The sequence below is a fragment of the Carcharodon carcharias genome, chromosome 2, assembly GCF_017639515.1.
Source record: "Carcharodon carcharias isolate sCarCar2 chromosome 2, sCarCar2.pri, whole genome shotgun sequence".
In the NCBI taxonomy this organism is placed as follows: Eukaryota; Metazoa; Chordata; class Chondrichthyes; order Lamniformes; family Lamnidae; genus Carcharodon; species Carcharodon carcharias.
In genome coordinates, this window is record NC_054468.1 from 36,340,296 (window position 1) to 36,353,216 (window position 12,921).

The window sequence follows — 12,921 nt, forward strand, 5'->3', positions numbered from 1 at the left end:
AGGAGCAGAGATTCTCAGAAAGTAGTAGGGCTGGAGAAGATTGCTGAGATATGGTGGGTTGAAGCTATGAAAGAATTGAGGAAGAAAAGGACAGTTTTGAAGAGATGTTGCTTAACTAGGAGCCTACATAGGTCAGCAAGAACAGGGGTAATGGATGAACAGGACTTGGTGCCAGTTAGGACACAGATTGTAGTTATAGTTGGCATTAGATAACAGAGGACAGAAAATGGGAGGCTGGCCAGAAATGCATTGGATGAGTCAAGTCTGGAAGCAACAAAGACATGGATGAGGGATTCGACAGCAGATAAGCTGAGGCAGGGATGGGTTGGGTGATGTTATAAAAAAGGAAATAGTCATTGTGATGATGGGGACATATAGTTGGAAGCTCATTTCAGGGTCATACATGACCCCTGGTTTGTGAACAGTGACAGCCTTTCCATTGATGTTGCTGAAGGGTAGCCAATAGATAAAAGGGGAGGGGAGTGTCGTCGGAGGTAACAGAGTGGAAGGAGAAGCCATTGCACGTATACTCTGACTATGATTAGATAAGCATGGAACTAGGCAAGTGCAGTCCCACCCTGTTAATGATGATGGCGAGGTGTTAAAATATGGTGTGGTCAGCCTTGTCAAAGACTGCGGACAGGTCAACAAGGATAATGAACAATGGTTTACTTTTATCACAGTTACTTAGTATCCCATTTGTGACTTTGATAACAGCCATTTTAGGACTCTGAAACAAATCTGATTGGAATAATTCAAACATGGAATTCTGGGAAACTTGAGCAAGGATTTGGGAGGTAATATGTTCAAGGATGTTAATTGTATATTAATTCTATGCAGATGGTGGGCATTATTCACTTGTGTCACTATAAAAATATATAGACAAACTCTTTCACGAGGATATGCATGTTTGTGTGAGAAGGCGCACATTTGTGATATGAGTGTCTGCAAATAAATACTTATAAAAGCATGCAAAGATTGACTCTAATGCTATCCTTCATTACCTAGGTTGCTGGAATATAACAAAGGACATTGAAGAGGAAAGGGAAGTTAAAGATGGTGTGGTGGTTAAGAAGGGTTGTTTTTTTCTGAGATGAATGATGTTGGCAGATTTGAAGGAGAGGGGTTCAGTAACTGAGGAGAAACAACAGTTCACAATACCCAGTTCACATGGGAACCAGAAGGGAAGTTGGGTGATCAGTTTAGCAGAATAGGGTCAAGGGAGCAGGAAGTGGGAGGCTGATAGGCAAGATGAGCTTGCAGAGGGCATAAGGGAAGATAGGAGAGAAATTGGAGAAAGTTGGACGTGCAGAGCTACGACAAGGGGAAGCCTTAGAGAAGATTTGGCCCTTTGGGCTAGGGGCAGAAGGGAAGCAGCAGAGATGGCTGATTGGATGGTCATAGTCTTACTGAAATCATTGAGCTCCTCATACTTAATGTTGGTAAGGGTGGAGGTGACAGGAGAGGGGTTGGAGGAGGAGGAGAAGGTTTGCAGTAGTGAAAAGAAGCCAGGGGTTATTTGTGTGTTTTAAGATGATCCTGGAATAGTGAGTGGTTTTGGGTTCCAGCCACAGCTTGCATTGGGTGGCTAAACCAATTGTTCTCTATCCAATCAAATCTGCATCCCTTGGATTTATGGGAGCGGAGATAAGAACCATATTGAGGGAGTGGCCATGTTGAGAGAGGGTACTGGTCTTAATGGAAGCTAGGTCATCAAAGATGTGATTGAATATCTTGGTAGCTACAGAACTGTAATGAATGGAAGATAGACAGTTGGGATTTTGAAGTGTAAGTGAATTGGGAGAGAGATTTTCCCAAGGCAGGTGTAGAAGGAAGTACAGCGCAAGGGGAATGTGGATGAAGAGCAATATAAGAAAGTGATCGGGATTGACATGATGGGATTGGCAAAGCCACTTGAGATGAAAAGGTTAAGTGAATTTATATGGAGGATAAGGGGGCAGTGAACTCGAGAGATTGAGCATGCTCTATTGAGATGGAGGTTGAAACCAAAAGGTTAAAGGCATCGCCAGTTGGGAGGCTTCATTTAGCCAGATCTCTGTCAAGGCTGTGATGTCAATGAAATAGCCCACAATGAGCTCATGCGAGATTAAAGGTTTACCCGCAAGGGGAAAGATTTTGATGGCATCACAAAGTAAAGGATAGACTTAATTAAAGGATTGAGGAAGGGTGATGACAGTCATGACCTTTGCATGGTTAAAATAGGATTTGATTATTTTACAACAATGTTAAAGTTGTAGTGAAGCTATCTGCCTTGTGAGATGCAGGACAATACTTCAATTTTCCTTTTGTCATGATCAGCATATAAATTTCAGATTGAGAGAATTTAACCTTTTTGCTAATGCAGCTTTATAGGTTGCCACAAGGAGATGCAAGAGAACAATCTGACAAGCTCTCTTTTTGCTCTCCCTATTTCTACCTCATGAGAGAGAGTGACTGTCCTCATCTCAGTCCCTCAACCTGAAACAACACAGATTTGAAGCTTGAAATAGGAAACTGGCAATGTACTTACATCTTGCCATTCTTAAGTGTCGGATTACTTAGCCATTACTAAGCCTGGCATTTATGAAAATTTCTCTGTTTGAACATGTTTTCACTCTTTTTCATGAACTGTGGAACAGACAGGTTTTGCTGTGTCAACCGATATGTTTGTGTTCTCATTCTGAGGGAGAAAGAGGTTTTATTTGTTTGAGATTTTTGACAATTTAACCCACAAATATAAACATACTGGCAGTTCAAAAATTCTCAATTCTTGAAATCAACTATTTAAAGTTCATCTATTTGACGTGCTGATGTGTAGTGATACCCTATTTTACAATGTGTGTGCTCTAATCCCTTACAGCAATCAACTTTCTGCACTAACTGAACTCTGCTTAACATTTTGTTCATTTCCCTCCCTCTTTCCTGGATTGGTAGAGGATTTTCCACTTGCTGTCCTCTTCCTCCCCTCTTCCCTCAACATCAATCTCTAATCTCCAAGAAAATTGTTCCCATGCCACGTGCACACACTGACTGAATTCACATGTGTTTATTCAATACGAACCTGCTGTTCGTTAGTGCACTTCATTCAAAATAGAGAATTGTATGAATTAGAAGTGCAGCTTGTTCAAATTGATTATTTTTCTAATTTTTGTGCCTCGACAAAGTATTTTAAGCTGTGTTGCTGTGGAGTTACACAGGTTTTGGAAGCAATTTGAGGTACTATAAAAATATCACACACGAGAGCATTGGTTTAAATGCATTTTGTTCCTGCAAGCTACTGCTAACTGTATATGGAATAAGCCTAATTTCAACACTAAATTTTATAGGTAGACGTTTAGGGGCATAGACCCTTGAACTCTGGAGTTTACCCATAATGATATGGCTACTGTTGGGATGATAAATCTGCAGGTATTGTGTTTGTTGCAGTAACCAGATGGAGATTTCTGATTATGTGTAATGTTACCATGCGTTATAACGATGAAACTTTACCCTAACTTTAATGATTTTACTAGAGGTAATGCATAAATTTCATCATTTTCTTGGGAGATTTTCAAGATGGTACCTGAATTTCTGCTGCAGCTGGATTGAGGAATTTCTTTGTAGTGGAATTTGATATGTTCTTTCAAAACAATACTTTGAATACTGGCAAACAGATGCATGGCTGATTCAAATGCTACAGGAAGAAATAATACTTTTGTGAAATTTACTTTTGAATTTAAGTTTCCATTTTGCAATTGTAAATGTTTTTGAAAGCCATTGAGCGTTCAAAGCTTCAGTCATATAATTTTTACCTTTTTGGCCCATAATGAAACCTTTGTAAATAAAAAAATTGCAATTGCTGGAAATCTGAAAAAAATAGAAAATACCAGAAGCGCTCAGCAAGTTAGGCAGTATTTCTGGAGAGAACAGCATTATATTTGGATTTTGATGCTGTGTGCTTATCCTACACTTCCAACTTTTGCTTATCCATATTTGAAATCTGGATGTAGGAATTGTAATGTGGAGTAGGACCCAGATCAATAATAGAGCTTTTAATATTGCATTGAATATGAGCAAACAACGAAAACTTCGTAGCAGCTCTGTGGTAGTATAGATCTGAGCTCGTTGTGTTTAGTACAGTGATATGTCAGACACCGAAGCAAAGTGTTAAATTAAAATCTTGTCTGCTTTTTTATAACTATTCAATGGGGACCATTATGATCTTAAAGTTGTATTTTGGAAATTTAGTTTGATTATGATTTGAAGAGACTGAAAAATAGTATGAAGCTAAAAATGTGAGGATTCTCATTTGTGTGGATGAAATTACCCTATGTTATTATGTCATTGTTTCTATTGCTCTAAAATGATTCACTGCAGTGAAGCAAAAGCTGCAAATATATGAAATATTACTTGATAACGCACTGCATGTATTGCAGTAAGCTTTTTATATCTAAAATTGTGAAAGAAATATTTGAACAAATTGTAGCACTAAACTTATTTTTTACTGCGGCAATGCACAGCTGCTTTAATGATTTGTGTCTTTCACAGCTTCATAGTAGTACATTGCCACTAATCTGAATGGTTCAGTTCAAGGTCCTCTTACTCACATCTAGTGCTGTTACAAAATTAAGTTAGGCAGTTTTTGATGTAGAATAACAAAACTCAGGGAGTGAGTCCCAGGTTTAGAAAGCATTTGGCATAAAGTATGGCAGTATTTCTTTGAAATAGTACGAGTTACAACTGTGTAGAATCAGTTCTCTTTCCTCAAGAACAAAAAACGCTTGTGCGGATAGCTGATCTATTATAAATATTTCCACTAACTTCCACCCCACAAATGTTGCTGCTCTTTACAACAAATGTCCTTTAATGAAAGGGTACAGTGTATGTTTTTATAAATTGCAATGAGCTTATGAAGTCTTATAAACTCTTTTTAACTCACTGAATGTGACAGTTGCACACCACACAAATTCATTTTCTCTCTTTTGCTCTTGCATGCTTGCCTTTGCTTTAGCACACATGCTCTTTTTTTGTTTCGCCACTTAATTTTTAACATTTTATGTTATTTGAGATGGCCTTTTTGTTTATCATAATATTTCCACTGATCCTTTTTTAACAAGTGGTGGCAGTAAAATTAGGTTTATTTTTGGTGCTAATTGTGACTTTTCAATTCTGATCTTCCACTTTAAAAGAAAAGGCAACTTCAACACTAATGCTGTCCAAGATCCATGTCTTTGAACAGTACAATAGTACTGCAATTCAAAACTGCCATAATTTGGATGAGTTGTGACCACAATGTTTACGGCTTTATGTAAGTTTTTACTGCACTTGATGAAGTAGTTGTTCCAAGTTTTTGAGCAATTTAAGAAGTGCTCTGTCTAGGTTATAGCCATACCAGTGAAAAAACAATTAAGATCAAGTGGATAGATAACATTGAAGGATATGTATTTAGCCCCCGTAGAAAAGATGACTAGCCATACGATCTACCTAAATAGTTCTTTAAATTTTAGATTTAGGATGCTTACTCTATGTTATGTGTAGCTGGAGATTTTTTTTAAATGTAGTGTGTTATGACTCAGAGAGGGGAAAACAGAAAGTTGGATATTGCACATCCTAGAATGTAGAGTAATTGTGGTCACAACTCATCCAAATTATGGCAGTTTTGAAATGCAGTACTGTTGTACTGTTCAAAGACTTGGATCTCGGATGGTGTTTGTGTCGAAGTTGCAAAGAAAGAGACTAAAGTTAGCAAGAGCTCTTTATAGGGAATGGGTGAGAGAAACCACACTAGAGTGTTGAAACACTAGCTAGTAATTGCCCTTCCATCATTTGGTAAGTGGGTGGTGATTTTCCCCAATAGAGAAGCTCAGTACTTTTTCCTATACATGATAAAATACTCGGATTGTGATGTATGTAAATTTTAGTTAAAAAAAATTCTGTACCTTTCAGAGGCCTATGCTTAAAATAGTAGGGTAAAATTTGATGTTTAGCATTCATTTATAGGAAACCTGGTGTTTGGTGAATGCTGAGTATGTGCTGCCAGTCTGATTTATGGAAAAGCCCATTCATTTTCATATCATTAATGTATATTCTTCCTCTTTTACTCAGCCTCTTGCAACTAAACATTGCCATTGTGCAGGGGAAATTGTTTGAAACTCACTTCTAAGACTTTTGTGCTACTTTGTGTATTCTTGGTTAGATGCCCATTGCAACCTAGTTGTATGTGTATATTCTCAAGTCCCATTATTTTTAATAGTTGGGTTTCACACAGCAAATGTAAATATATGGAAAGCTACATTTTAGGTACTTGTGTGGATATATATTTGCAATCAGCAAGTTGTGGCACATAAGGCAACCTTAAAATGTTTGTGATGCTGAAGTGTGGAAGATTTTAATCTAACTGTTTGGAAACAGTTTACTAGATGATGGGTTTGAATCTATTTTGATATTTTCTGTCTTGCAATCTGTAATATTAAAGATCCCTCTTGCATTGATTGCAGGTTGTATTCTTCAGTTACCTGAATATTCTGTAATATCTACCATCACGAGTTAACGAAAAGAAACCTGGAGGCTACAAAAGCAGCTTTACAGGAGAGAAAGTAGTAGCTCAAACTTAAGTAGAACTGCCACTTTTCCAATGGTTATTTTTAAAAACAGCTTACTATAGATAAACAGCAATTTTCATTTGGGCTTAATTGTGTTTTCTCATGACATTAATTTCTGTGTGTCATTGCTTTCATGGCAAGTGCTGTAAAGTGCTTACTGAAACAGCCAAAGGGTACCATATATAATTAGTCTTTGTTGCTGCTTTAGAATCTAATATCTGATGGTTTGAACATTTAAAAACATTAGAAAACAATTACTGTTTCTTTTGTTTCATAGAACACCAGAACAGTGCCCAAGTGTAGTGTCTCTGCTTTCTGAAAGCTATAACCCTCACGTTCGATACGGTGCTGCCCTAGCTCTGGGAATATGCTGTGCTGGAACTGGCAACAAGGTGAGGTCCTATTGCCTATTAAATGTTCTGATAGTTATGTAACATTGAAGGATTTTTTTAATGATTTAAGTATTTGAACATATCAGGTCATTGGGATGCATAATATTCAATAATCCAAACATTTTAAAATTAAGTTTGCAGTATTCCGAAATGAAACACAACCTCTCTGTGCTTGTGTAGAACAGCGGAATGCTCAACCATTAGAAACTCCGATCTGCTAAGTCTTGTGGAAACTTTTTGAGGAAATGCTTTTGGATAGGAAGGTGCAAGAAAGACATTGATACTTCATAAGAGGATGTGAATGTTCTGTCAGAACATTATTTTGAAACAGATTGAAAGGTGCACATGATGTATTTCAATATTTCTTACATGCTTTCTAAGTAGTTTGAGATATGTGTCTTGAGATATGGCATTTGGGCATTGATGAACCTTCATAGTATAACTGAAGAGATGAACAGAATGATGAAGGAGATAAAGCTTCGTGAGGATTGAAGAAAAAGCATCAGAACCGTTAAAATTATCATCAACCTTGTTTGGCACAATATTTTCATGCCCTGGTGCAAACAAAGCAGTATAAAATAAAGAGCCAGGAGCTGAAATAGGCAGACAACTTTCATTCTCAGTGGATCCTTGATTGCTCTCAATATGACTATTGAGCTGGGTGCTGAAGAAAAGAAATTAGAATTAAAAATTACTCCTTAAAGATCAAGACTCGTGACCTTAGTAGAAGGAAAAGCCCAGAATTATAATGAAAATGTACATTCAAGTAATGGATGAATTTTTGTATACTCAAGTAAATTGTATACTTGCTGCAAGAAGATGAAAAAGAGGTGAAAATATGCATTGCTTTAACAGGAGGCATTTCAAATGGACTATGAGGGAGAGAAAAATGATCTGAAATGTGGAAAATTGTTTGAAGCTTGTGTCCATTTGAGACTTAAGCAATGAGATATATAAACCAAAAATTGGATACTTTTGAAGCATGGTGAGCAAGTAGAATGTTAGATGTCAACTTGAAAAACAGTTTTCAATGACCTATTGCAGCAATGAGAAAGGTTGCGGCCTGTAGGGTTTGAAGATCGTTGTAGGTAAAGAAAAGATAATGGAATTTTTCATATCTCAGGGAAGACGGCATGGATAGCCCAAGCTGAGATATTAGGCCTGTCTTCGGAACGGCTGAATATAAGAGTGGTCATAGAAAAATAGATGCAAATTACTATGTGTATGTACATTTTTTTTTCTACTACACAACAGTAAGAGCTGGTTTCTTCTCATTCTGACATTCATTCCCACTTACAGTATTATGTTCAAACAACCTACTTTGGTTTATTTGTTGGGGTGGTGTGCTAAAAGCAGATCTGGTTAGCATTGTGGCTAATCATACAAATGTCAGCCCTGCTAATAGAAAAGCGAAATACTATGGATGCTGGAAATCTGGAACAAAAAAGCTGAAAATATCAGGTCAGGCCATGTGTAGAGACTGAAACAGAGTTTTCGTTCTGTACATTTTTCAAATCCTGCAGTAGGCTGGTATATATTGCTTTATTATTGGTGGAGTTGCTAATACAACTGAAAACTTTGCCGACATCAGTAAACTGCCTCACTCCAGCCTTTGTAATGGAAAGAAGAGTATTGATGGACAGAGGATTCTGCTTTGGTAATATCTGGCAGCGGTATTGTGGGCCTGAAATGATTGATTTGCAACAACCACATCCACCTCCTTGTGTGAAGTATGACTCCAATCACTGACCTCAACTTGTCAAAATTTACAGAAATTGGTATCTATTGGATTGCTATAATATACAAGTTTAGACACTCTTTCAAAGAACACCAAAAAATTAACAAAGCTCTTAATACAGTGAATATAACTAGGAAGTTAGATTTTCATGTTTATGTTTTTTGAATATGTATATTCTAGCTTTCAGTTTTACTTTGCACATCTACAGTTTTTTTTCCGTGCTGTCAAGAGTATGTGATAATTAGCTTTACCTTAAGCATTACATTTCAGCTAGGTTCACATAAGTTTCACTTGTTTTAATGGCATTTTCAAAAGTTAATAATGAAGATGAAGGAGAATTAAAACATGGTATTAAACTCGCTATCATAGATTTCATGGAGTAACATTTGCATGGCATTCTCCTGATCATATACCATAATTTCAGCAGAAACCCTGGAGAAACGGTGTGAATAGCTGTTTCCAGGTTTTCCACTGAAGTTACAGTTGATGATTGGAAGAAACCCTGCCAGAATTCTGGGAATGTCACTGGTACATCAAAAATAAGTAATTCATCATTTAATTTATAAATTCCAATAAATGTATGTATTTCTGACCTAGATTATTTCAATTTCTTAATTTTCACTTTGACTTTAATTGCATTTGGTGTAAATATATGTTCTAATGTGAATTGTGCATAATGGTTCATTCACCAGTATAAACTTTTATGAAGAAAACTGAAGTACAATGGTGGTTTTGTATAACAGTCAGTAGCTAGCAGAGACTTGCAAAAAATTTGAGGTGAATTTGGTGTTTTTTTCCAAGAGTATTACTTTAAAGACCCATCCCATACCATTCCAATTCCTCTCATGCTACACCCATACCATTCCCTTCATTCCTCTCATTTAATCCCATCCTATTCCCCCCATCTCACCCCTTATTTCTGTGCCTCCCATCCATCCCATGCATTTCCCCACCTCAACTCAATGCCTCACCCTTGCATGTTGTTCCACCCCCTCCCCTCGCCCAATGCCATAACTTTGTTCTTGAATTGGAGACAGCTGCTCTGGAGCTTTTGAGTTTTCGAAAGGGAAGCTAGGTTTGAAACATGGCTGAAGTTTCAGAATGTGAGGTGTGAGGAACATTTACATTTTTAGATAAATTAGGTTAGTTTGAATTTCAAAGACCTGGTAAGTTGTTACACCTAGCTATAAGAAGCTAAGCCAAACACTGTTTATTTTTCCCAAAGGTTGCTGATAATGTGAGTACTATGAAAGATTTATATTATGAGAAAAGTAAAGTTGCAAAAACATATTGGAACAATGGAATTTACGTTAAAAAGGGAGCAACGTTTATAAAGGAAGTGAGGTTATGTGTAAGGGGGAAAGCATTCTAAGGCCTAACACAAGTGTGAAAAGCCACCAGCCCCTATACATCAAGTTGCTGTCTACAGGAACCAAAGCTAAGAAAACTCACTTTGAATATCACTGTCCAAGGTATTGTGTGCTTTGCCTGGCTCTGTTAAACATATATTTTGTTTTACTATTGCCTTAACAGAGGTGTAATTGGGAGCCAGATTAATTAGAGGATTTAGGAGTTAGTATGGTAGTAATTTGTAGACCTATGTATGTGCTTAAAATCTTTTTTTAAAATAGATGTTTAATTTAGTTTTGTAAAAAAACCTCTGAGTCTCAGTGGACGTATTACTACTGAATTCAAGGCACGCATCTCAAAATAAAATACAAATTGCAAAACCGTTGTGGCATATGTTTCAAGTTTCCTCCTGGGATTTGAACAGCTCGGCATTTACCATCTGCTGTGCTATAACAAAATTGGGGGCTCTTTGCGGGATATTTTGAAATTCCTTGATTGGTTTGGGATTGGTGAATCTGAAGGTTACGAGTACAAGAAGCACTTTTAAATTAGGAGCTGGTGTGAGGTTTTTTTAAAGTGGTGAGACTGCAATATGGCTTTGGCAGTTGCTAAGACTTGTCTGGGAGGTTAAGTTATAACTTTATTTGCCTATTGTAAACCAACCAAAGCTAAATTAATGGAATTGGCAGATAAGTTACAATTAGGATTACCTACAGGGATAAGGAAATCAGACATAACTGAAGGTACAGCACAGCATTTGAAATTGGAAGGAATACCCAAGTTCTCTAATGGGTGAGTTGGTGGTACGGGCTCAAATTCAGTTGCAAATGAAAAAAATTGAGCTAGAGGCAACAGGAAAAGAAAAGGAAAGAGAAAGAGCATTCCAAATGGAACAGGTAGAAAGGCAGGAAAGAGAAAAAGAAACAAACAGAGAATTCCAGCTTAAAGTCCTGGCGGTTAAAAAAGAGACACCAGAAGGTGCAGAAGGACTTAGTTCCAGATCAGAACCCATTGGGAAGATGTTTAAATTCGTACAAGCTCTTCCAAAGCTTGAAGAGATGTTGAAGCATTCTTAATTTAATTTGAGAAGATAACTAAATAGATGAAATGACCACAGGAAAACTGGACATTGTTCTTACAATCCACATTGGTTGGTAGAGCACATGAAGTTTATGCTTCACTGTCAGAAGAAATGCCGGTGAATTATGATGTAGTAAGAAAGGCTATTTTGAGTGCATATGAGTTGGTTCCTGAGGCATGCAGGCAGAAATTTAGGAAAATGAGAAAGCAGCCTATACTGAGTTTGAGAGAGCAAAACAAAGTAATTTTGACCAATGGATATGGACATTAACGCTAGAGAAGAAATATGCAGCTCTTGGAGAGGTTATTCTTTTGGAAGAATTTAAAGATTCAATTCCTTTGGTAGTGAGAACTTATATAGGAACAGAAGGTTAAAACAGTAAGACAAGCAACAGAGGTAGCTGATGCTTTTGAGTTAGTTCATAGACCAAAACCCTTTTTTGGTCACCCTTTTAAATCAGAGAAGGATAGAAAGTGGAAGGTGAAATGAAGGTGGGTAGTCGGGATAGAGAAGGAGTTGGTGCAAATTCCCAGGAAGTTTTTTCTCAGAATAAAGAAGGAGTTGAGGGTAGAAGTGACACTCAAAAATTGAGGTGCTTTCATTGTAATAAAGTTGGGCACTCACAGTCAGTGTGTTGGAAATTACGGGGAAAATCTGTTGGGATTATTGGGGTGCAGAAAAGTTCTGAAAGTAATAGTACTGTGGGTTCTGAAGTTCAGGCACAGGAAAAATCAGTTTGTGTACAGGTAAAACAGGAAGAATCAGTGATAGGTAAAGAAGTGGGAATGTGTTCACAATTTACCCAGTTTACCCTTCTGAGGAGCAGGTTGCAGAAATGTTTAAAGATTTTGTATGTGAAGAGAAAGTCTTTCCACGTGTACAGGGTGGAGTAGGTAAATACATTAAAATTTTAAGAGAGACAGGCTAGTCAATCCTTAATGTTGTGGAATCGTGTAATTTGTTGTTCAGAGGGAGTATTGCAGGAACAGGTGAGGTTCATGGCAATGTAAACCCGTTCCCTTATGGAAGTAAATTTAAAAAGTAAGTGGAAAACAGGTGGGGCGATTGTCGGAGTAATAGAAAAAATTGCCCAATGCAGGGTTCAATTTATTTTAGTTAATGATATAGCCAGGTCACAGATGTAGGTGATGCCTATGGTACTTGAGCAGCCTGTAGAGGTGTTTTCCACAGAAGTGTTGGAGAGAGAGAGCATCCTGGATTGTTTCTGGATTGTGCAATAATAAGATCACAGGCTCACAGGTTGAAACAGGAAGTTAAAAAGCAGGGGAAAGGTGTAGAAGTTCAATTAGCTGACACTGTTTTTGCTAAGATCGTTCAGGAAGTAAGAATGGAGGATAATGCAGCTGAGGTATTTAGCTCAAGGCAGTTGGTAGAGTTACAGAAAAAGTATGCACAAATAAGACAGTTATATCAAACAGCTTACTCAGAAACAGAGGCAGAACGTATTCCCAAATGTTATTACCTTAAGAGTGATGTTTTAATGAGAAAATGACGGCCTTATCATGTTTCAGCAAATCAAAGCTGGAGGGAAATACATCAGATTGTTATACTATTTTGATATAGAAATGAGATCCTGAGAATAGCTCATGAAATTCTAATAGGGGACATTTAGGAATTAGATGCAGGCAAAAATACCAGAACATTTTCTTGACCTGAATTGCATAGGGATGCAGTCAACTTCTGTAGAACATGTCAGGTGATAGGGAAACCACAAGCAGTGATTAAGCTGGCACCTTTAATTCCAAACCCAGCATTTGA

General features: G+C 37.3%; 1 protein-coding gene across 1 annotated transcript in view; it reads left to right on the forward strand.

The window, feature by feature from the left end:
• psmd1 (proteasome 26S subunit, non-ATPase 1) overlaps nt 1-12,921 on the forward strand; it is a 120,763-nt gene that overhangs the window by 78,672 nt on the left and 29,170 nt on the right. Inside the window, exon 18 of the mRNA XM_041211958.1 lies at nt 6,859-6,973. Within this exon, the coding sequence (XP_041067892.1) occupies nt 6,859-6,973 (115 nt within the window). The remainder of the gene's footprint in view (nt 1-6,858; nt 6,974-12,921) is intronic.